At 44.9% G+C, this 23,496-nt stretch overlaps 1 protein-coding gene across 2 annotated transcripts in view; it reads right to left on the bottom strand.

Moving 5' to 3' along the window:
- NFATC1 (nuclear factor of activated T-cells 1) overlaps nt 1-23,269 on the bottom strand; it is a 114,871-nt gene extending 91,602 nt beyond the window's left edge. For both annotated transcript variants that reach the window (XM_009277187.2, XM_009277185.2), the window contains exons 1-2: nt 22,317-23,269; nt 12,369-12,528 (exon numbers count right to left, since the gene is read on the bottom strand). In XM_009277187.2, coding sequence (XP_009275462.1) covers nt 12,369-12,528; nt 22,317-23,164 — 1,008 coding nt within the window. In that variant the 5' untranslated portion in view covers nt 23,165-23,269. The remainder of the gene's footprint in view (nt 1-12,368; nt 12,529-22,316) is intronic.
- Between the last annotated feature and the right edge of the window lie 227 nt (nt 23,270-23,496).

Raw genomic sequence — 23,496 nt, 5'->3', positions numbered from 1 at the left:
GTTACAAGATCTTAATACAGCGTTCTGCAAAGAGCCGCAGGATTTTTTTGGATTTTGCCTTTTTTCAACAAGTGTTATCATCTGTGGACTTCTCCAAGGTGAAAAACCAAACCCATACCAGTTACGCTTCTTCAGCACTTCACAACTTTTAGATGTGCTATTCCTCTTCAAGTCAATGAGAGTTTTACAGCTAAATCTAACCCTGCATGCTTTGCCAATTTTCTTTGGTGTTTTTCTCCTAGAAATGCAGGCACTTGGTACATATATAGCAGTGAGACTGTATTAAAAGCCACAGCAGGTGGAAAATAATACAGCCCAGGGAAGTTTTTGTTTTTGATTCTCCTCACAATCAAAGCTATGCACAAAGCACAATGAGGCACAGTAAATAAAGACATTTCACACAGACAAGCACGAAAATCTTCCAAAACAAAGAAAATTAAATTATCTTTCAACTAAAGAACACACTGCAGTGAAAGACTAAATGAGCGATTCTAATTAAAACCATGCTGCGAATCTCCTACTTTCCACCACGAAAAAATATCAGCTAGTTTTTTTGCATGTACAGCCACCCTCTAAAACCAGTCAAGCAGCTTTCCAGCCAAACAATGCAAGACACAGCATCTCAGAACTACAAAACATACTGAAATTATTTCCATAGCAATCATAACAACAACATGCCAGTCCAGGATGTGCAGGGAGCGGGGGTGGCAGCGGGAGCTCAGCCCCCCACCGGCCCCGGTGCTGCCCGCTGCACCAGGCACGCTGCCAGCAGCACCCATGCAGCACCCACCCCCTCGCCCCATGGCCACATCCAGCACCCCGCTTGGTGCGCGACACCCCGCTCACCGCTGCTCGCTTTGGCAACGGCCTGTCTCATCCAAAATAGGTACTCGCATCCCTTCTCCACCCCACGCTCATAAGCAGAGCGTTATGTCCCCACGTGCACACACGGGAGAGCAATGGCGCTGGCAGTCCTGGCCCCGGGCAAGCACAGGCAACGTTGTGCAAGCCCTGCTCAAGCGTCTTAATCCTGACATGCCACAACCGTCTCAGGCTCAGGTCTCTCCCCTTGCGGTGCTAAATCAAGCAGCAGCCTCAGGTGAAGACGTTAGGAGGGGGATAAAAATTCGGGACTAACCCTTTGCGCCTGAGCTGTGCCCGGGCTTCACGCACAGCTTGGCTCTAAGCAGCTCTCCAGAAACGAAACGTGATCTCTTTTCTGACCCACTCCCTTCTAGCTATTTATCTACTTGCAAGCCACGATATGCTGCAGACTTCCCGAATGCTAGCCACTGTCCTTTCACTGGCAGAGAGCCGAGGGGACGGGAACGTGCGACTTACTGAGTAGAGCAAATATGGGCATCCATGTCCTGCACAGAACACGCATGATATGCTGATCTTGCTATTTTGCTGCAGGCACAGGGACAGGAATCAGCTAAACATAGCAGACCTCAGTGACCGGTCTAAATTACAGACTTAAATGACATGAAGAAAGGTACAGTTTGCCCAAAGACAGAGGAAAGTAATGGGGAGATTTTGGATGGTGATGGGAAGCTTGGCTCTAGCATCATTACGCCTGACTTGCTATCCAGACATATAGTAAAAGCTTCAGAGACACAGGGACTTCATGCCCATTATTAGCAGGCATAACAGTAGCAGAACAAAAAGAAGATGCAATCATCCTAAGGGATCCCAAAATCAAAGGGACTGAAGGCAGACAAAAAGGAGGATCCAGTTAATAGCATTCACCTGAAAACCATCAGAAGGAAGCAGCAACACATGGGGAACCTGCAACCGATGCCCAAAGTGCATCAGATTTTTAAGAGGGAAAACTTAATGGATCTCCTGAAAAGCAGCAGAGGTCTGCAAGAACAGAGCACAGATTCTGCAACTTGCTCCTCTTTTTCATGCTGTTTTCAGGCAGTTGGCAGCCCCACGTGCTCACGTGTGACACCCAATCTCTTGTAACACCCATGCAAGGCAGTGAAAGTGTCTTAATCCAGATTTTGCAGCTGAGTAACCTGAGCGACAATAAGTGACACAATTAATTGCCAGTTGATCAATGTATCCTTGCTTGGTAGAAAACTTAAGCACATGTTCAACATTTAATCCCACTTTATGAAAATTTAAAGATGTACTTAAGTGCTCTGTTGCACTGTAATAGAAAGATCACTTTGCTCAATCTATTTTACATTTTTTCCCTTATATTACGCAGAACTGGACCAGCAATATTTTTACATGAGTAGGATTGCAAGTGGCAAGGGAGGTCCCTTTCTGGTGAGGACGATGGGTTTTCGCCAGGATTCACATTTGGCAGTAACACGATGTTATCAGTGCCCCAAAGAGCAAAACTCATTGAGGGGGACTTTGGTGTCTGTAACTGAAGTGTCGAGGAACTCCCAAAAAACATACCCGCGCTGTGCCTGCAAGTGTTATTTACTGCTTTGAACAGGGCTGCATTTGAAACCTAGGCAGTAGACTTTTAAATCCCAATGTACATAATGTCTGCATGCAAACCAAAAGCAGGAGTTCCTCCGCTTTATTGGGTACTGAAACATTAAAAACAGGTGTTTAAAAACTGTATTACAAATCTGTCTGCAACCTGTATTATTTTTACCATGTGCAAGTAAATTGATCACTAGCGTGTTTCAACTGTTTCAGTGAAAATATGCAACTCCTGCTAAATTATTTCTTAAACATGTGGAGGGAGGAGAAATTTATTTGATTTCACTGTACTGACAGCATGCAACATATTTTACTTATGTGTATGTATATAGCAGATGCTGTAATGGATCATCTCCCTTTCACGGCACGTATCAAAGAAGATCTCGAGCTATTCTTCACAAGGAAAGAAATGATAAACCCCTGCTCATAATGAAAGCTGCAACGTACTTCAAGAGAGCAACTGAGTAATTTGACACCATATTTTCCACTGATTCAGTCTGTTAGTTGGAACAATGACTGATTAAAATGGAAAATCTATATTGTAACCACATATACTGACATTCCAGATTACAAGGCATGTTACAGATATGATTTTTTACTCTTCTTACATATAAAAATTAGAAAGTATAAAACCAGAAATTACTCCAATGGAGTTACATTGGCGTGAAAGTGATCTGAAGTAAGAACTGGCCCACAGTATATCTTCATACAGAATGCCCACAATATAATTTTCATGATATATATGTTTTATGTAATTTGGAGTACCAAGAAGGGGAAAAAAAAATCATTTGCCCTGAGATATTACTTTTAGGAATAGAGGACAGATGTCTAGTTGCCAAAGAAGACTTGTAAAAAATTAATCACCTGCCTCATGCAGGTTAGCAGTATTTGGCAGGTAGGTTAGCTCCGCTCATAATGAAGCATCTGGCTTTTGGTAAAGCTGCATTTTAATTTTAACCGTGTTTCATTTCAGTTTTTGGGCGCATGTCAACGTGCAATAATCTGACAAGTCTGGAGCAGATTTGCTGATTGGTAACTTTGGTGTAGGTCTTCTCAACTGCAACCAAAACTAAGTCAAGTAACAACTGTGGTTCACGCCCAGACCACAGCCTCACGTATCATCTGAACCTCCCTGTAAAGCCATTTTCAACCCAGTCCTCAACATCTTATCCATCCACATTCTTATTTACTTAAAAACAGCTAAATTGACTAAGAGTCAGCAAACTCCTAAGCATGTGCTTGAATTAAGCAGGCTAAGCTGACTGACCTCAGGAGTGCCCCAATACTGCTTTGAATGTGGTTTGGTTTGGGGTTGGTTTTTTTTTGTAACTGAGGTCTGGTAATTTCAGGCAAGCAAAAGGTCCACCCATATTGTATTTTTCCTTAGAAAAGTGGGTACCCATTTGTAGCACTACTGCTAGCCTCTTCTGGTTAACCAAAAGCATCTGCAGCTCCTTCTCAGACACTGGGAGGGCAGAAGAGCTGCTGAAGCTCAGAGAGGTCTGCAGAACTGCGGCCTTTTGATTCTGTGACTCTCATCACTTCTAGGTGTTCCCCTGATGCATGCATTTTCAGTGGAAGGGTGCTTCTACCACTAATTTACTGGGAAAAAACCCCACCACCACCACCAATTGTCCTTGTGAGAGAGCCATCACCATGCAGATGCAGGGGCCATTTTTTAACATGAATAGCTCAGGCATTCAAATCATGTTCCCAAAAGACAAAGATCTATTAGAGCATGAATTAAGCAATGGCCAATTTTTGTTTTTACATTATGACCATTTTTTAAGCTTTCAAATGTGCCAAAACCCTCAGGAATCACTGGCTGTAACTGCGGCCTTTTGATTCTGTGACTCTCATCACTTCTAGGTGTTCCCCTGATGCATGCATTTTCAGTGGAAGGGTGCTTCTACCACTAATTTACTGGGAAAAAACCCCACCACCACCACCAATTGTCCTTGTGAGAGAGCCATCACCATGCAGATGCAGGGGCCATTTTTTAACATGAATAGCTCAGGCATTCAAATCATGTTCCCAAAAGACAAAGATCTATTAGAGCATGAATTAAGCAATGGCCAATTTTTGTTTTTACATTATGACCATTTTTTAAGCTTTCAAATGTGCCAAAACCCTCAGGAATCTCACTGGCTGTTGTTTTTCTCTTCTTGTATCACTTAAGCTGAACCATTTCTTTCTAATACTTTTTTAAAAAAGAAATTTAAGAGAGAACAGATCACACTATGGGCTCCTGAGGTCTAGCAGATCTTGACAGAGAGTACAAAGGAAGGAACTGGGAACATTTAGCTCTGTAAGCACATTTGCAGCAGCCTCACTAGCAGTACCACAAACGCCTTTGCCGGGCTTCTGTGGCTTGTGCAGGTATTTTCCTAGCACACCGCTGCAAAGAAATCACCTATTTCAACTGCTGATTATATTAAATTTTTGTTTCCATCTTCATTGAACACCACCCACTGACAGATACTCCACAGGCCCACAGACACACTTACACTTCATTTAGTTATGTAGAAAAAATGCTTGGGACCTGACCGCTTGCAAGAAAGGGGAATGGCAACTTCTAGAAAGAGAATTCAGAGACAGAGCAAGAGACTTTTAGCAGGAGTGATGCAATATTAAGCAGGGGGCAAAAGGGATAGAAAGGACAAAAAAAGCATAGCACTCAAACAGTCAAGGATGAGTCCTGATTCCTCCCTAGAGAGCAGTGATACACGTTTTTGAGGTATGCTTCCAAAATAATGATGAATCACCCTTTCAGACAATGTGCAGAAAAAACCATCCACACTGCAAACAATTCACCAAGTGAAAGGATGCAGCATGAGACCTGAGGACAAAGTAAATGAGGAATAAGAGAAGAAAGACTACTACATTTATGTTCTGTCTTTCTTGGTCTTGCAGAGACTTTCATCACATTGTTTCTAGACACTCAGGGTGCATGTGCTGCTGGTCACCAAAACCAGCCCGACAAGGGAAGCAGAAAGGATGGCTCTGTGAGCGGTGGTAGAGATAAAGATGACTCCTCTGCTTCCTTCCTAGGTCTAACCTAGAAGGTCTTTGTCTTATCAACCACCACCAGAGGACAGCTAGAAGATACCCCAGGCGGCAAGAGCAATGCCACCAACTCCCTTGTTGCAAAGGACGAGGCAGAAGGGAAACTGGGAGACGCCAAGGAAGAGGAAAGCCGGGAGCTGATATCATCATCCCCTTTCCCGAGGGAACGGAGACGGCAACGGCGGAGGAGTGGGAACGCTTTCCACCCCCTCCTCCCTCAAGGGCACCACTAACTTCTGCTTTGACGGCAGCCAGCGAGTCCAAACCGAAGGCAAACCTAGGATGTTGGGCTAAATCCTTCAGGCTGGAAAGCCAGATTGAATATCTCGGCCTCCTAACAGCCGGGATATGTATTGCGGCATCCGTCAGGCTGAGCGTGGGCGAGGTATCATTTTTAGAGGAGAGCAGAGTGCACCCCCCAAGTGCTGGCTGGTGGAAATTTCGTTTTTCATTTGGAAAGGGCTGTTGTGCCAAACAGCAGAGGCCTGTCCCCAGGACTGCTCATAAATCAGAGCTGAAGTTGCATTTTCAAAGTTGTGAAATCTTCACCGGCTGACAGCAGCACACTTTCCAGAACGGCTCCCTTCTGGACTTGGCCCTTCTCAGGGAGGCCATAAGCTACCTATTCGGCTGTGCTTGTACAGCTACCTTGTGGGACCAACTTCATGTGAAATACCAAAAGAGAAACTCCCCCCTTCCCAAAATACAATCTTCTAACAATGAAAAACCATGATAAAAAGCTTTCAGTGGGCTTTCTTCCATTTGTTGGATTTATAGAAGCAATAGCAGCCTTAAAACATCTGCCAAATCATTCTACTTTGCAGTTTTGATTATCTGTCTACTAGTTTGAGGTTAGCTTTAACTATACAGATGCAAGAAGTGAGAAAGCCATTCAGCTTAGATTTATTCTTAAGAAGTACCGTCTGTCTAAAACAAGGCTATAAAATGTAGGCTCCCTGTCTGGTTTGTTGTATGGTTGCATGGCTTTGTGCTATTAATTGCAACCTGGCTAACAGGTGCTTGCCAATGTCTTTATATCCTCACCATAAGAAAGGATTATATTTCCATCTGGATAAAAGGGTGACGCTGCCTTCTAAAAAGAAGTTAAGAGCAGCACAGAGAGGAAGTCCACTGTGGCATGACAAGTTGAACCACTGCTTACTAACGAGAATATGCCCTCTTCCCTGCTCTGATAGACCCAGAGAGGGAAGGGGAAAGTGGCTAACACGATTTTTTCCACATCCACTCCTCTTGGTCAGGTGTCAGATGGCCATGAGCTGGACCCACCAGGGAATGTTTTCCTTCTAATTCCCTTGACTCACCCAGCAATGGTGGCAGCCCTGCTGTTTAAAACAAACTCGCAGCAGTGGGGGACCCCTACCAAGAAAAGCACTTATGCACACACTGCAGGTATATGAGAAGTCCCATACTATGTACTTAACTTAAAAGTTAAGTACACAGGCTCACTCTTGCTGTGCAGCATCAGAGCATTGCTGCAAAGGACTTGCCCTGCTCTGTCTGGAAGAGCCTTCCTCTCGGCTTCCTTATCCCTTCATCTCCTTCCTGTCATCAATGGTGAACACCTCTTTCCAGTCTTTTCCTTCAGCTCTTCATTTCTCTCTTCTTCCCATCTTGCCTTCTGTGTAACTGCACAACCCTGTTACCTCACGCTGTTAACTGTTTGTGAAGCCGGGTGCATGAGAAGTGCTGTATGAGACTGTGATGTTAAAACATAAAGCCCCAACCTGAATGCATTTGCAGCTCGCTGGACTGACTGCTGCCCCCGAAATTACAACGGTTTGATCAGCAACGCTTTCTGTTCCCTGAGGGGTTTGAAAAAGGTATACATAGCTCTTGGGTCTGGAAGATGAAAGGACTCTGATAGATACCTGCGGTGGCCAGCACCTGGACCTGGACTACTTGAGCTCGTTATCCAAAAGCAAAAAAACCAACTGATCCATGGGAAGCAAACAATAACACACTCCACGTGTCAGCGGGGTGCACAAATAGCTCAGAGGCATGTTGGTGCCTAATTATGGTGATGTGCAGATGTACAAAAATACTGAGACAGCAATTGCTTTAGAGAAGACTTTGACACTTGTTAGTCATAAAGGGGATTTAAAAATCCCAACATATGCCTCAAGGCCTTTGAAAATCGGACCCAAAGTGCCTACTTGAGATCTTGTCGAGAAATGACACAAGCCAACTCTTGTAAGCAAGTCTCCTGGCACAGACAACATTTTGACTATGTAAATCAGCAGACAAATCATTGTGTTTTGCCTATAAAATGAGGGAGTTCAGACTATTCATCTGTTCACAGGCTCAGGTCAAATTCTGTACTGGAGCGCACAAGCCATACACAACCTCCACCATCTCACTGCAAAGCGATACAGTGAAAGGCAAGGCAGCATTCACTGTATCTTCAATATTAACTTATTCTTCCAAGAGGAAAACAAATTCTGGCTAGTACCGGTTACCTAGATAAAAAAGAAAAAACCCTGCAACTCCTTTTCTTCCCTTTTTCTAACCAATTTATCTACCTCACGTCAAGAGTGATCTTGAAGAAAATTCCTGGCATATTTTGCATCAAAAAAATGAATAATAATAATGACTTTTGAAAGTGCTTACTAGGCTCTTCTGTGCATTTGAATATTTTCTTTCACCCTTTAGTCCAGTCTTTTATGGGAGTAAATCATACCCTTTAATTAAACATTCTTGAGTATTTGGATTTTATCTCACAGATACACCGCACCCTGCTTGTAAAAATTCCATCTCGGGCAGCCAAAGTGCTTGACTTTTTCCACAGATGAGTTATTAATTAGAATATCTATAGAACATATATTTATAATCTGGTGCCATCCCTCCCTGGGGATCCCAAACGTTTATCTGCCAGATTACTTACCTGCAGCTGAAACAGAGCCATCACTGGCTGGAATGTAACCCCCATCTTGTGCAACTCCTCACCACCGCTTTTAAAATGAAGAATGGGAGATAGGTCCAAATGAAGGACGTTTTTAAGATGTTCTGGATGTACACCCCTTGAATTAAATTCACCTCGCTTAAAATATGGCTGTAGCTATCTAACTCTGTGGGTTTCCTAACGTCCCCATTTACTTCATCTTGCTCCATTCAGAGAAATCCTCACCCTAGTCGTGAACTGCAAATGCGGAGGTGCCAGCAGGATGCTAACAAGCGTGATTTCGCTCCCCGAAGTGGTCCCAGGTTTCACCCTCACCTGGCATGGTGTGCAGCTTCGTAACACCTGACGCCAGCTGGGGCACCGGCCCCATTCTGTCTCAGAGTGGCGAGTACCCCAGTCTGAAATCACTAAAGGCAATGACAACTCGCAAAATACTTCCCCGAGCCAAGGGGTAAAAGCCGGTGCCAGCCGTGAGCTCACCAGCACCGCTCCCCGGCACCGCTTGCTTGCCAATCTTGTGCAGCATTTTTAGCTTGCTAGGTGCACCAGCTCATCCCACTCTCAAAACGTTTAGCAATCGAGAACAGCAATAGCTTGGGGCTGCCACGGCAGCCAAACACCCAAACAGGCAAAGGCGAAATGTGAGAGAGAGGAATATTGTGTTACCGGGCTCATTAGCCCTCACAGGCAACTTGAAGCGCTCAAAACCATATCGTTCTTAACTGCAGAAGGGAGGGTGCAGCCATCCCACAGAAGGAAATCCATAGGAAATCCTGCTGGCACGAAACACAGCTGGGAGACAGCCCGCAGGAGTCTCCAGTGAGCAAGCCCCACGTAGATGATGGAGAGATGATAAGGAGTGAGTGGCGCCTTCCAGCACCAGGTCGGGGCAAGACTCTGCTGCCGCAGGAAGCTGCCAGCACTCAACAGGCTTGCCCCTTCCGCGGGTCAGCATAAACCCCCATGGCAGCCTGCCATGCTCAGCACTGCCTGCCCTTTCCCAGGCTCAGCTTTGGAAGAGGAGAGTAACCTCATACACCAGCGGGCATTGAGCATGCTGCTGGGTCCCAGTGGAAAGCTCTTCAGCTTTACATGTGGCCCTTTCCAGTTCCAGAAAAAAGTCAACAGCCTGGAGGAGCCACCAGAGCCAAGGAAAAAATTGGTCTCCAACCCTGGACTTCATGTCACACCCACGAGAGACTCCTGCCCTCCTACACCATCGCTCTCCACGTCCAGCACGCTTGCCTCAGAAACATTTGGTTCTCAGACCCTTCCACCTCCTACAAGAAGAGATGGAGCAGCAGCAAGGAAGCTAATGTTGCCTGGAAAAAAAAAGATAAACACGCTCCGACTGCAGAGAAAGTAACCTGCTGGCAATTTTGCTGGGGAACCGTGCCATGAGCAGTGGATGCTTCTTTGGATTTACTTCTCCTCTGCCTTAGCATGCCCTACAGATGTGTGGAGGTATTAGAGCGAGGAAATCTCCTGGTTTGGGAAGCAGGATGCTAGTGAGAGGGGGTTTGAAACGGAGAAGGGAGGAAGAGACCTTTTCTGCATTCTCCTCTTGCCGAAGGTAAAGGGGAAGAGCTTTAACAAAAGCAGAATTTAAGCAAACTCCCTCAAAGCAGTGACATAAGAAACACCTGACTGCCCACACAGGGCAAAAAAATAACGCAAAAGGGTAGTGCAACAGGTCAGAGCAGTTTTATGAGGGGTTTTCCTGAGTCAACACAATTGAAAACACTGGGAAATATTACAGGGAAAAGCTTGATCCAAAATCTCTCACCTGAAGACACTCAGATACTATTTGAGCTTACACCCGGGTGTGAACTTTGAAGCTTGGGCTTCTTTCTGTATAACACAGTGGACTGAATCAAACCTGACCCAAACATCTGCAACATCTGGAAATATGTTGATTCAGAGATGCATTTTACAGCTTTTGTCAGTCACCGATTTATCAGAAGTTACTCCCTAGATTTCCTCCTCCTCCTTTCATTTATTTATAAGTACTTTTGTTTTTGAAGTACTTCTTTATTTATAAGTACTTACTATTTCTCTTATTAAAAGTATTTGTAAGCATTTTCTTTCTTTTTTGGAAGTACTTTTCATCCATCCATCCATCCAACTCTGGTCTAAGTCAGAAGCTTTTAAGTATTTCCTCAAACAGATAACTCTGGCTGGGATGGCAACGTCAGCATGGAGAAGCTTTTTCTGGCCCTCTTTATGTTTCTGTTCTTTTTGGAGAAAAGGATGTTCAGGTTGTAATAAAAGGACTGAAAAATACATTAATCTTTATTAAACCGGTAGAGCCAATTGACAGGGCTAGGACTGGCTGCTTCCTCCCCTCTCCCTTCTTGCCCTTCCGCAGTTTCCTCTCCTCTCCTCTTTTCTGACACTTGTTTTTGTTTGGAAGTAGCACGCTCGCTCCCAACAGACCGGGACAGGGGATGAGAGGGGAAATGTCTGGACGCATTTAGTCCAATTAAATGTTGGCATCACATTCAGTCTTTCCAAAAAGCACGTAGGAAACTTTAAACGCCAGGCTAGCCGCTGCGAATTGATGCCTCCCCATTTACATTTCCTTGCACCAAGCCACAAACAGAGTAGGTATTAATTGTCATCAAGCGTGTCTGCCACAAACCCCTCTTTAATATCATTCACAAATGTTCTGCTAAAACCTTTTGTCTTTCAGCAGATCACTTCCATAATCCCATGTCACTGATGAGTTTTGGCAGAGCTAGAGAGCGAACTGTTTGCTGCTGACAACTCCCCTCACTTCCCTTTTTCAGCTGCCGCAGCAGCACACAAATTCTGTAGTGGCATTCCCTGCCCAACGTCATCTCAAACTCGCATCATTCCTTTGAACGACGTGTTTGCTAACAGGATTTTACAGCAAATAAACAAACGCGCACGAGCTCTGCATGTGTGGTCTGCACATCATGTCGAGCCATCCGGTCTTTCGACAAGCCGCTGCTCCTACAGGAAGAGTTGTGGCATAAACCCAAGCAGCGTGAGCACGGCAGCAGCGCCTGCCTCCCTCCCACAGACAGTTCCCAGACACCCGTGGGTCCCACGGCATCCGGGCAGCGATCAAACCTGGGCTCCGCTGCACAGGGAGGTCACAACTCTGACAGAAGGCACTGAAAGTTTAACTTCTGGGTGAGAAAGAAGCAGCTGAGGAGGGACAGGCACAGTTGGCTCTCTCCCCCTACTTTTTCTTTTTTCGTTTTAAACCACTAAATCTTGTTCTTCCCACTCCTGAGAAAAGTCCTTTAAAAATGAATGAGACTAGTCATATAAATGAATTAAGGGTCAGTTTACAGTGTTATTAAATTAAATGCTTTATATACATTAACTGAAGAGCTCGGCAGAATTCATGAAACTAGATTCAGACCTCAGACGTTTTCCAGAGCGGCTGGAAGGGTTTAAGGAACTAAACAGAAGAAACTCGAAAGCCTCGCTTTGCTCAGCATTCACTGCAACACCCAAACCAGTGACATACTTCCACATTACTGCTACGGCTCTGCCCTCCGACATGTGTTCACAGCTCTGATTAATCCAACCACAAGTTAAGGACTAAGCGTACTGAGGCATGTCCCCAGCTGATTTGAGCATAAACTGCATGTCTGGAATCTGACTGCACAGATAGGTCCACGGTCACCGCTTGCCAGCTGAACACTTCCTAAGTCGTACACGGACAGAGCAGCAATCCGCTTGCACCGTATTCACATTGCTAAGAGCAAGTGGATGCTCTTGCCTTGTTTTTAATAGAGGCTTGGTCCATCCAGTTTAAAATATGCTCTAAGGCGTGCTCACGTGCAGTAATCTTTGAGGACAGGAAAAATCTCCCGTCACTTCTCAGTTTTGCAGAAGAAAGGGTGCTCACCACAGAGCGCCGAGATAAACAACCTGTGCTGCTCATTACACGTTTTGGTACCTGCACAATAGGGTGGCCCCCCGCAGATGCCTTCACAGCCCCTCGACTGCCTTCCGTCTCGTAATGAGCTCGGTGGTGGGATTTCGGCTGCACTTCAATACGCAGTTCATAAGGTCCTGAGTGAGATGGCAGCTGCCAATCAAGGGCAGGCAGGGATGGGCTATAATGGAAAGGAAAACGTATTAAAAATTAACATCAAGTACACTATCACAAACCACAAGCATCCAGCACTATTACTTTAGAGACCATGTTTCGCAGTTCATCCTTCACCATCTTACGTTTAAACTTTCATCAATATGGATAATGCCATGACATAAGTAATTTAGAAGGAAATGGCTATTTTATGAAGATTTATGGGTCGAGCATATCTGATGGCCCAGATCCTATCCTGTTTGTAAACAAAATGGAAAAACATTAAGACACAGCTTACAAATATCTTAATATATTGTCTCTTGAACCAAAAGGAGAAAGGTAGGCAGAAAGACGCAGAGGAATTTAAGGAAGAGGATTTCTGCTGTGGAAGTGAATGCCAAACCAGCTCTGGAGGAGTTCTGCATTTAATGAATCTAATGGATTTCAACAAATCTGCTCAGCTTACTGGGGGCGGAAAGAAGAAAAAAAGCCATTTCCAAGCTTCCTTCCTAACAAAAAACACGTCAGAGAGTCTCAAAGCGAAGCCGGTCTCTTTCTGGTTCATGCACTGCAAGGGAGCAAGCTCTGAAGTCAGAACTTGCTTACAAATCCTACTAACGATGACACACAAGCCAGAAGAAAATCCAGCTAGCTCTTCCGGCCCTGTATTGACTCTGCAATTAACTCAAATATTAAGGACTCACTACCATCACACGAGCAAGCAGGCCCAACAGCATGCGATGGTGGGGAAGTGTCATTCTTAGAAACCCACTTCCAGTGTAAAACCACACTTGAAAATAGTCAGGAGAGCTCGGCTGTAAGAAATGCCAAGTTGACGCTTTGGGGTAAAAAAAAAAGAAAAAGAAACAAACAAGCACGTTGAAACAGTGTTAGGTGTGAGACAAATTTATTGATCTCAAAATCGAAGCAAAAAGCTTCATGATGAAAACACTAATTTTATGTCTAGCGTATATTCTCTCCTTTGATGAATTCTCCTCACCAGATGTCCTTCAAAAGCCTTTACAAGTAGTTGAACGGCACAACCGCAACATACTACCCTGTCCTCTGACATCAAACTTCATTATCTCTCCCATCAGCCTGGAGAAGACGACCAGCAAGCAGAAAATCACGGTCCTCAACCCTTTTGTTGCCACCATGGACCAGGGCTACCTGCCATGGTGAAAGGGCTCGTCCTGCCGCAGCGTGCAGACGAGGAAGCTGAAGGGCTAATTAGCTCTCGCCCCAGTCTGCGAGGAGGCTGGCCGCAGGGGATTTACAGGTTCCCCGCCTCCCTGCTATAGCCCTGGTGCAAGGACAGTCTGAGCAGCGTGAATCACGGCTGAAATGAGCTGGCTGGGAGTGAAAGGATGCAAAAGAACTTCTGCACTGGATGCGTATATTACAAGCACATAGTCAGCTGGAGACTGAATACTCCATTTTACCATCCCTGTGATCCACACGCTACCCCAGCATGCTTTCGGCTCTGCAGGCATTACAGCTTTCACATCCCCCAAAGCATCCCTGCTGCTTCCCACTGTGGGCCAGAGACTTTAACCACTCACACTGGGTTTGGTTTTGCTTTGCCGGTTTTTTGGTTTGTTTTTTTTTTTTTTTTTTTAAGTGCTTATCCAGCCCTTTATCACCGGCATATTTAACTCCTATCTGCTAGTGCGCATGTGCATATACACTGATGGGACTTCAGGTGGTGCTAAATTTCTCTACATTATCTTTCTTCACTGCTTATAAATTTGCCAATTTGAGCCATGTGATTTGAATGCCTACAGACACACGCTACACGCATTACAGGGGTCAGCTGGAGCCACTAAGTCCCAGCCCTGGGTGAGGACCAGGACCACCCTCACTCCCTGGGCACCCCCTGCTACCCCAGCACAGTTTGCTGGTGAGTCGCAGGCTCCAAACTTCCAGCTACTCTGCTGTCCAGCCCTCAGGACACGGAGCATCCTCAAAAATAACAGAGGGGAAGAGAAGAAAGTAGCCATACAGCTCCCAGCTCAGCCCAAATGGGAGCTCATCCAAAAGAAAGATGTTGCCTCTGTGAGGGCTCCCAGCTCCCATCGACACCTGGACCCAGCAAGAGCCAGCAGGGCACTCTCTGCAGAGGCAAGACCTTGCCAGGGACAAATCCTGAATTTGGCCACAGCACCCCCAAGCACAGCAGCCCCAGCCTTGGCTAGAGGCAGGACGCTACATCTTCTGAGCTCCTGTGCAAGCCAGGGCCCCCCCTGGGGGGGACGAGAAGCTCTTCCGCTACTAGATACTCATACAAAGAGTGAAGAGACGGCAAAAAATTACAGGCAATTGGCCATTGTATGTAGCCACTATTCTTTGCCTAGCACGTTAGGTGTACATAATTTAGTCTGAAAAAGTCTCAAAAAAAAAAAAAATTCTGGATAAACCATATTTGACTAATGATAAATGACAAAGAACAGAGCAAACCAGCTGTGTCTCTCCTGGTGATGATCAGCGCACATTTTTAAACAGATGTTTCTGGTTTTAAGTAAATTCTCACTTGATGGATCTTCTTTTTTCTGAGGACACAACATCTATCAGATTAGAAATTTTTAACACTTAATTAAAAAGGACAACTCTGACCGGCAGCATGTAGCCCTCAAGTGAAGAGGGATTTTTTTTAAGATACACAGAAGTAAGTAAAAGTTCCATAAATAATTAAATCTCTTTAAAAAACAAAGAAAAAACCCACAAAAACCCCTTTCAAATCAGCACCTGAAAACGTCAGTATAATTAAGTAGTAAAATTCATGTTCTCAAATAAAACCTGAAAATAAAAATACAGTTTGCTGTTAGCCTGAGATCTATCATTGAAATTCCAAAATACCACCTGCCCAATTATAAATTGACAATTAATGGCAGTTTTCCTGATGAAGGAAGCAGAGTGATGCATTTAACAGTGTCATGGGCTGGGGCTGTCAGAGCTATTTCCTATGTTAAGTTATCTTCATCATGCACTTAATTTCCTGCAGCTAAATGTGGTTAAAGGAAAAAGTCACCAAGCAAATGGTGTAGTGGTAAAATCAAATCTGGTTGCTGCAAATAAACCTTATCAATTTGAAAAGGCCTAAACTACCTCATCTAGCCAGCATCACGCAGAGGGGAGAAGAGCCCCTCCACAGGGGTCAAGAAGAGAAATGAAAGGTCTTCACGCAGTCTTCCTATCAAATACACATCGGTGTATTTCCCTCAGATCGAATTTTCCACCAACTGAAAACCTGTCCCATTCCTTTCTATGCCATAATAAATCTAACTGCAGTCCTCCTAAATGCTGTAATGAGGGATGGTTGTTTCAAGGCGGGTTCACAAAACCTGGTGTTAGGCTGTAGAAAACTCACTCAGTGTAACTCCATCCTACATAAATCAGATTACAAAACAGATGAATAGTGATTTATTTTGCATACACCAGATACACAATATGATTAAATAAAAAACAGATTATCCAGTCTGGCTGACTTCTGCCTTTAGCAGAAAGATTTATCAAGTTACAAAAAAAAAAAGATCTGGTTGCTGCAAATAAACCTTATCAATTTGAAAAGGCCTAAACTACCTCATCTAGCCAGCATCACGCAGAGGGGAGAAGAGCCCCTCCACAGGGGTCAAGAAGAGAAATGAAAGGTCTTCACGCAGTCTTCCTATCAAATACACATCGGTGTATTTCCCTCAGATCGAATTTTCCACCAACTGAAAACCTGTCCCATTCCTTTCTATGCCATAATAAATCTAACTGCAGTCCTCCTAAATGCTGTAATGAGGGATGGTTGTTTCAAGGCGGGTTCACAAAACCTGGTGTTAGGCTGTAGAAAACTCACTCAGTGTAACTCCATCCTACATAAATCAGATTACAAAACAGATGAATAGTGATTTATTTTGCATACACCAGATACACAATATGATTAAATAAAATATCCAGTATCCAGTCTGGCTGACTTCTGCCTTTAGCAGAAAGATTTATCAAGTTACAAAATAAAAAACAGATTATCCAGTCTGGCTGACTTCTGCCTTTAGCAGAAAGATTTATCAAGACAAAAAAAAAAAGAACGATACTAAGCAGCACACTGGAATATAGACAGGGAGGAAACAAAGCCAAAAACTTCTATTAAACTTTGCAAAGGTGTTTAAGCCCCATTTTCACATGACTGCTATGCATTTGGGAATTAAATTACCATTACACTTTCTAAACTACTAGATGCCCAAGGCCACTTGAAAAAGATTTGCAAACATTTTTGTCCTTAACTCGGCTGCCGTGCGAAAGGTGTCAGAACAACTGCCAGTCTCGCACAGGGACTAACCCTGCTCATTGGCCAAGTACCACAGCATGGAGTCATCTGCCCCAGGCAGCTGCCTGACAGTGGCATAAGCCACTGCCTGGAAGAGCAGGATGGTAAGTGTGTTTCAGCACCTGAAGTGAAGCAAGTGACCGAGAAGGAGTGTGGCTGAGACTGGGCGCCCTGCACTAAACTTATTTTTTTCTAACAGGGAGTGTTCCTTTAGAAACAAAAACATAAACTAGAGAAACCACAGGGCTGCTGAAACTTTTACCAGGCTGCTAGCTTGCCCCTGCTCCAACTGTGCACCAAATGCAAATACGGCTACAATTTATTATTTATTACCCATGTCTCACATCGAAGCAGATGCCTGTTAAAGATCCTTGTGTGTTTTTTTGAAGAGTAAGAAAACAACGATGATGCCTGTGTGTCCACCAATTTGGTTGTGGTCAGAAAAATATACCTGCTTTATATTTCACCTATGAGTTAACGTGGGTAGATTTTTCTCTCTTTTTTTTTTAATTTCCTGTCTGACAATTGAGCAATCTGGCTGCGAGCTGTTAAAATAGATGCTGCGTCCCACCCCAGACTTGGCTGGATTTTACTGGCATGCGGAGCAAGTAGCTCCTCCGTGGAGTGCATGCAGCGCACTGGAATTCCTCATGCTGAAGTCTGAAAGCGCGACTCGTCGTCATACTCCCAGATAATACTTAACACTACCGTCCTGAAATTTCACATTCAGAGAGCAATTTGCATGGGAAATTTTGCATTTGTTGGCTTAGAGAAAGAACAGGAAACTACTGCCGCAGGAATGGAGATAACAAGTGGCTGGCATCACATCTCTGCTCCTTCTGAATTTAGAATCACACGGTGCTAAAACGAGCTGGTGAAGGAAGGCCATTAATAAAATGCTCACAGGGGCGTTTGAATGAACTGAAAAACAGTCAGGAGAAAGCCTGGGGAGAATTAAATCAAACAAACAAACAAAAAAACCCCAGTTTACTGAGACAGGCTTCCAAGCATTCTTCAGCCTTATGGCACAGCAACCCAACATAATCAAAAGCCCCCAGTACGTGGTGGCAAACCGAACTTGTTGAAGCATCTAAATATCCCCATCCAACATGAATATAGCAGGAGAGAGAAAAAGGTTAGAGGCACTGTGGGCTTTTCCCTGTCCACTCCCCCCGCCCCCCCAATTAATACTAATGAGTCCTGGGAGATGGTCACTGACACACAGCCACAAGTCCCCATTTCACTGGGTCTTGCCCAGACAGCCCTGCTTTTGCTTTGTCTGAGGAACTTCCTCTCGCTGGCCATAAACACACGAGTCTGCCATGAACGTAGGTACAGGTCAGCAAATCTGGTGCTGCTGCACCGGTGACCATCTCATCTTAAGATAGCTGGTGCCCTTTTCCACCTTCAGAAAACCCCAATTTCTTGAGAAACTCAACTCCTCCCAAGTAAGGTTGTCCTCTATCTCATCATCTGGACCAAAACATCCATTTAAAAAAAAAAAAAAGCATCAAGAGTATCTGAAAGGTCCACAAACCAAACGAAAGAAGGAAAAAATATGCAACATTTTAAAATCACCATTTTTAAGGAAATCATATGGTTTGGGGCCTCAGTGAACGATTTTTGCATGCTTGAGTTTAATACTGCCACAGTCACAAAAGTGGAATCCAAAAAATCCACAAAAAATAAACAAGCCCATTGATGCAGACCTTTGGCTTTTACCAAATGTGCTTTTGCAACTGGTAGACAGGTATCCAGCCGTACATTCTCTGGGTGCAAACTACAGCCTCCATATGTAAAACTACATGACCCCATGTCTGTGAGGTCAAGAACATACATGTATATTTTTGAGGCTGAAAAAGAAACTGCAGCTAAAGAAAATGTGGCTTTCAACGGTTAAAAAAAATAAACTGTACAAGAGGGAGCTTTTATAAGCCACCTGGAACTGGGTGTCTATTCCTGGAAGCTCCTTTTGGTGTGGTAGACCTCATACATGCCATACGCCCAACCAACAAACCCAACCATTTCTCTTCCCCCTCCCCTCAAAAAACACTACATTTAATGAAAACTCAAGTGTTACAGGCCAACACACTTCTTGGATTAAACTGATGATACTTGAAATAACTACAATGCATTCCTTTTCAACGAGTAAGAAATTGTCTCTAGGAAATTTCAGGTTGTGTTTAGTCAAATACAGTGGCTAAAGAGGAAGTCATAAAAAATGTTTAAGATACTCAGAAATCCAGCACTTTCTTAAGTGCCTATACTTTTTGTTGTAACATAGGACAATTTGGGACATGTTAATCAGTGGGTAAAAAATAAAAACGGGATTTTAGTTTTGGAAATAGTCACTAACACTGTCCCCATGCCCAAGGGCAGAAGTCCAGTCCTGTACTTCCATTTTGGCTTTGACATTTTTGCCCGTGAGAGATTCCGCATTACACAGCACTGAGGAGCGATGGAGAAATGTCACAGAAAGGAACACAACTGAGGCAACAAGGGCTTGAGAAACAGAGAGTATCACCTGCTCGTACAGTAACTGCCTGGTAGAGTGCTTCTTTTTAAACTATTTGCCACAGTAACTATAAAAGAGGGACTACAGACAGAAACTTCCTGCATTTGAGTGAGACAGCACAATGCATAAATACTGAAATAAAAAAAAGACCTTGGAGCTAAAAGCTAAAGCAGAATTTCACAAAGGCCGTCTCTCGATTCTCCACGTAACGATTTACCTCCAGTAGTTTTTGAGGCAGATTGGTACATTTAGGTAAACTCATTTTGGTCTGGAAAAGGTATGATTCCCATCGCTACCTCAGGGTTTGTTCCAAAGCTTCCCCTGGAAATCTCTGCTTGGTCTCTAAATATTTTCTACATCCAAAGATTTGGTGTGAGGCCCTGGGCTGCAACCGAAGCACCACAGACAAATCCCCAGCAGACCTGGGTTACCCTGTGCAGCTTCAGCCTTGGCTGTGGGGTCAGGCTCTGCCCCCCCACCCCGTCTTGTGATCCTCAGCACCCGCGCGCCGAGTCCCGTGCAGGAACAGAGTCACCCGTTCGTTCATAGCCCTTGAAGGGGATGTGTGAGCCCAAACCTGCTCCGAAGAGCCCACAGCCTCGGGACCGGGCTGAGCCTCCGAGCTCACAGTCCTCTTAAGCAACCAAGAGAAGCATGAGGCACAGAAAGACTGTGTTTCTGTTAAGGCAGGCATTATTATACTCTTATTACATACTCTTATTATTCCTTTGCTCCAGGACCTGAAAAGCCTAAAGCGGATTGAGCTGTAATTACGACAAATGAAAAACATCATCAATTTTAGAAACAATACAAAAAAGCAGTTTCCCTTTTAGACTGATGCCTGCTATAAAACGGTCTGCCTGAGCCTGCTCCCTCCTGCCCCCAAAGAGATGGGAATGCAAGAGAGGGAGGGAAAGGCGTCAGTGATTTTCCAAGGCACGCTGGCTTTTGATGAAAATTGTACCGCGTATTCAGGAAGAGACAGAGGAGGTAATCAAATCTGGTTATCTCAAAATCATTATGACTGGCTAGATTTTGGAGCCCGAGTTGTTTGTTGGAACCCACCCCTCCAGCCCTTGCGTTTGAAATAGAACAGATGTGTAACATAACAGGAAAAAAATCCAGCTCTGTTGTGACAAATTCTTAACCAATTTTTTTTGAAAGATTTAAAATAACATAGTTTCTGTTGCGTAGGCTGTGATCCTGTTGACGTCCGTGCTCAGTTGCCCAGCTCTTTCATATACATAAAACGAGAGGTATTTTTGGTGGAAGGAAGCACAGTCAGTGTATCTGATTGGTAAAATAACTTAAAATCACATTTCGACAGTAACTTCCAACTGCCCTAGAGCATGAGTTAATGAGATCACATGGAAACATATTGTGAACCAGGAAACATATTTTATACAAGACCAAAACAGTGGAAAAAAATGTTGAATACACAACATAGTGGGGCTCCGTTTTGTACGCTTCACCTTTCTTGTTTGTGTTAGCGCACAGGCATGCCGGGTGCCTCCTGACGGACTGCAGCAAAGCACCTACGGGCCGCTCGCTGCAACGGAAAGATAAAAGCCTGTTTGGTCAAACTGTCCTATTATTGCCCTTGAAGTCTTCGGCAAAAAGCAGCCCCCTGATGCAAGAGCCCACGGCCGGCCTCTCTGATGAACGCAGGCTACTTGGCACTTCAGTGGGAGAACATAAAAGGGTTTTTTTAAGTATGCAGGAAGGCTCTGAAGGATTTGCCCGGCGTTAAGTCTCTATCCCAGCTCCGAAAGGTAGTGAGCGCTTACCTCTGGGTGGCTCAGCCAGACCCAAAGGAGTTGCTGCATTTCCCAGCACTGAATTGAGCCAGGGTCCTGCAAGGAGCTTGGGCAACACAGAGAGGAGGAGGAGAAGAAGAACGATGAGCAAGGGGACCACAGCACTACATGCTGTAACACGAAGGGCCACAGACCTCTCAATCTTAGTTTTGGGAGATAGCACGTGGCAGAGAAGTGCTGGCTGAAGAAAAACGAGACCAGCAAGGTTGAGAGCCAGGGAAGGTATCGCTAAATAAAACGTCAGCTACATGTCCACATCTTTCATTTTGAGAAGGACAGCTTTGCTGTCAAAAGCAAGAAGCCAGAAGTGCTTGGGGAGGAAGAAGAGGGGAGTGGCCATCACAACCAGGGACTGGGATCAGCCTGCAAACTTCTGGAAAGCCAAACTCTTTTCCTGCACCGCGTACCACTGCATATACAGCCTCTAGAAGACTTCAAAATAAAGACCATAACTGAGACCGAAAGAAAAAGCAATGGATGTAACTCAAATTCTGGCTATTCTGTGGTGCTTCCTACCCGCAGTCCTCTTGTGATAAATAAATGTGACCAGTATATTATCACCTGACAAATAAGGTTTTCTTCTTTAAACATAAAAATGGTGGGGAAGGAGGAAAAAAGAAAATCACTGTCCAACGCAGATAGGAAAAGAAGATTGGTAAGAAGCTTTCAGATGAAGCGAAGTAAAAGCTGAAATAATGCACAAAAGAACCATATTCCTAATCTCTTTGTATTCGCTGTCTATAAAGCGTAAATGTAAAAGGCCCTGTAACAGCCACAATAATGGGAACATCTCTTAGTCCTGCAACAAAAACATATTAAAACATGATGAACTATTTAAGTAAAGTCACAGGTTTGATGGTACCAAATTGTCCTGCTGCCTCACGAGCTTCTAAATACCCCATTCTAGTCTGCCCAGGCTGGGGCTCGTCCCCTGGGATGCAGACAACCAGTTACAACCCATGTGTGGATGACTCCTAGGACAGACATTTTTAACCCTTCAAGGCTTTACTCGTGGTCGCGCCACACCAACGACGGAGGCAGTGTCGCAAGAAATGGCTAAGTGGAATGAGTGGATGGGCAGATTTGGTGGGAAGCAGAGATGGGAAGGGGAAGGAGGAAAAAAATCATGCAATAAAGATATTAACAGGATTGCCCTCTAAGTCGGGGTCCCTTACCTCATGTAGGATGTCGGAGACAGAGACTTTGGTTTGGCCCACTGGTAGGGATGCTGTGGCACGGACAGGTACTGCTCACAGAAGTTTCCTTTCCTGATGTGCTGAAAGCTGGAGAAGTCTTCCGGTGACAAATCAGCAGTTGGCGATATGGTCCCGTGATCCTCGCCAGCTGGTTCAGTTTTGAGAGTCATGGACGGGGTGTGGTCGATAGCGGTCTTCCTCGACTTGATGGGAATCCCATCGTTCATATCTATGGTGCTGTCGGTGGTGAGAGCATTGATGGCAGCAACGATGGCGGAGCTGGTGTACTGGTTGGTGTTCCCCAGCCACGTCTCATCTGTGACACTCACCCGTGGCGAGTTTTGTGGAGAAGGCGTGGGGGAGTGGTGTGGGGAGTAGGAGGTCTGCCGGCCGTTGAGGCTGTACTTTCTCTTGTTGCAGGGAGACGGAGGCCTGGAGTTGCGAGCCCCCAACCAGTTCTCCTCCGTGATGCTTGTCCTGGGAGACGTCGATGGAGAGTGCCTCGGAGAGTTGAGCAAAGTGCAGGCCACCATACTGCGTTGGTAGCCCTCCTCAGTGTCGGTGGTCTTTGGAGAGACACATGGGGACTGCCATGGAGAGGTCTGAGGTGAAGTGTACGGATACGAGTAGTTGGACTCATAGGAAGACGCTTCGGAGTTGCAGCTTCTGGAAGACAAGCTACTCGCTGGACTCAGGCAGGACGGGTCTCTGTACGCCTCAATGTTTGGTAAGTTCAAAGTGGCAGTAGAAGGCGACCGCTTGGTGTTTGGGATGGCCTCCTCAACCTCATCATGGAAAAACTGGTTGTTGTTATGATGAAGTCCCATGTAAGAAGTGATCTCAATTCTAGGGCTCTCCAGCGCTGGAGCTCCATTAGGTCTGATGTTTGGCGGCAGGTAATACTCGGAGGCCCCGCTGTCGATGTGTCCTCCGTATCCAGAAGGATGGTTTGTTGATGGGACAACTGAAATGACGGGATTTGATGTCTGAAGGCCATGACATGGAGTTGACAATGAGGAATGTGCCACATTTAGAGGCAAGCCAGCATTTACGTTTGAAGATGTATAATTATAGTGTTCTGGAAAAAAACAAACAAATAAAAAAGAATGATATGAAGTGCTGCACAAATATACTCAGTAACATACCAAGCTGGAGTGGA

Source organism: Aptenodytes forsteri, unplaced genomic scaffold, assembly GCF_000699145.1.
Source record: "Aptenodytes forsteri isolate BGI_AS27 unplaced genomic scaffold, ASM69914v1 Scaffold338, whole genome shotgun sequence".
Lineage (NCBI taxonomy): Eukaryota > Metazoa > Chordata > Aves > Sphenisciformes > Spheniscidae > Aptenodytes > Aptenodytes forsteri.
The sequence above is the reverse complement of the archived record's forward strand: the minus strand, read 5'-3'. Positions and strand labels throughout refer to the sequence as shown.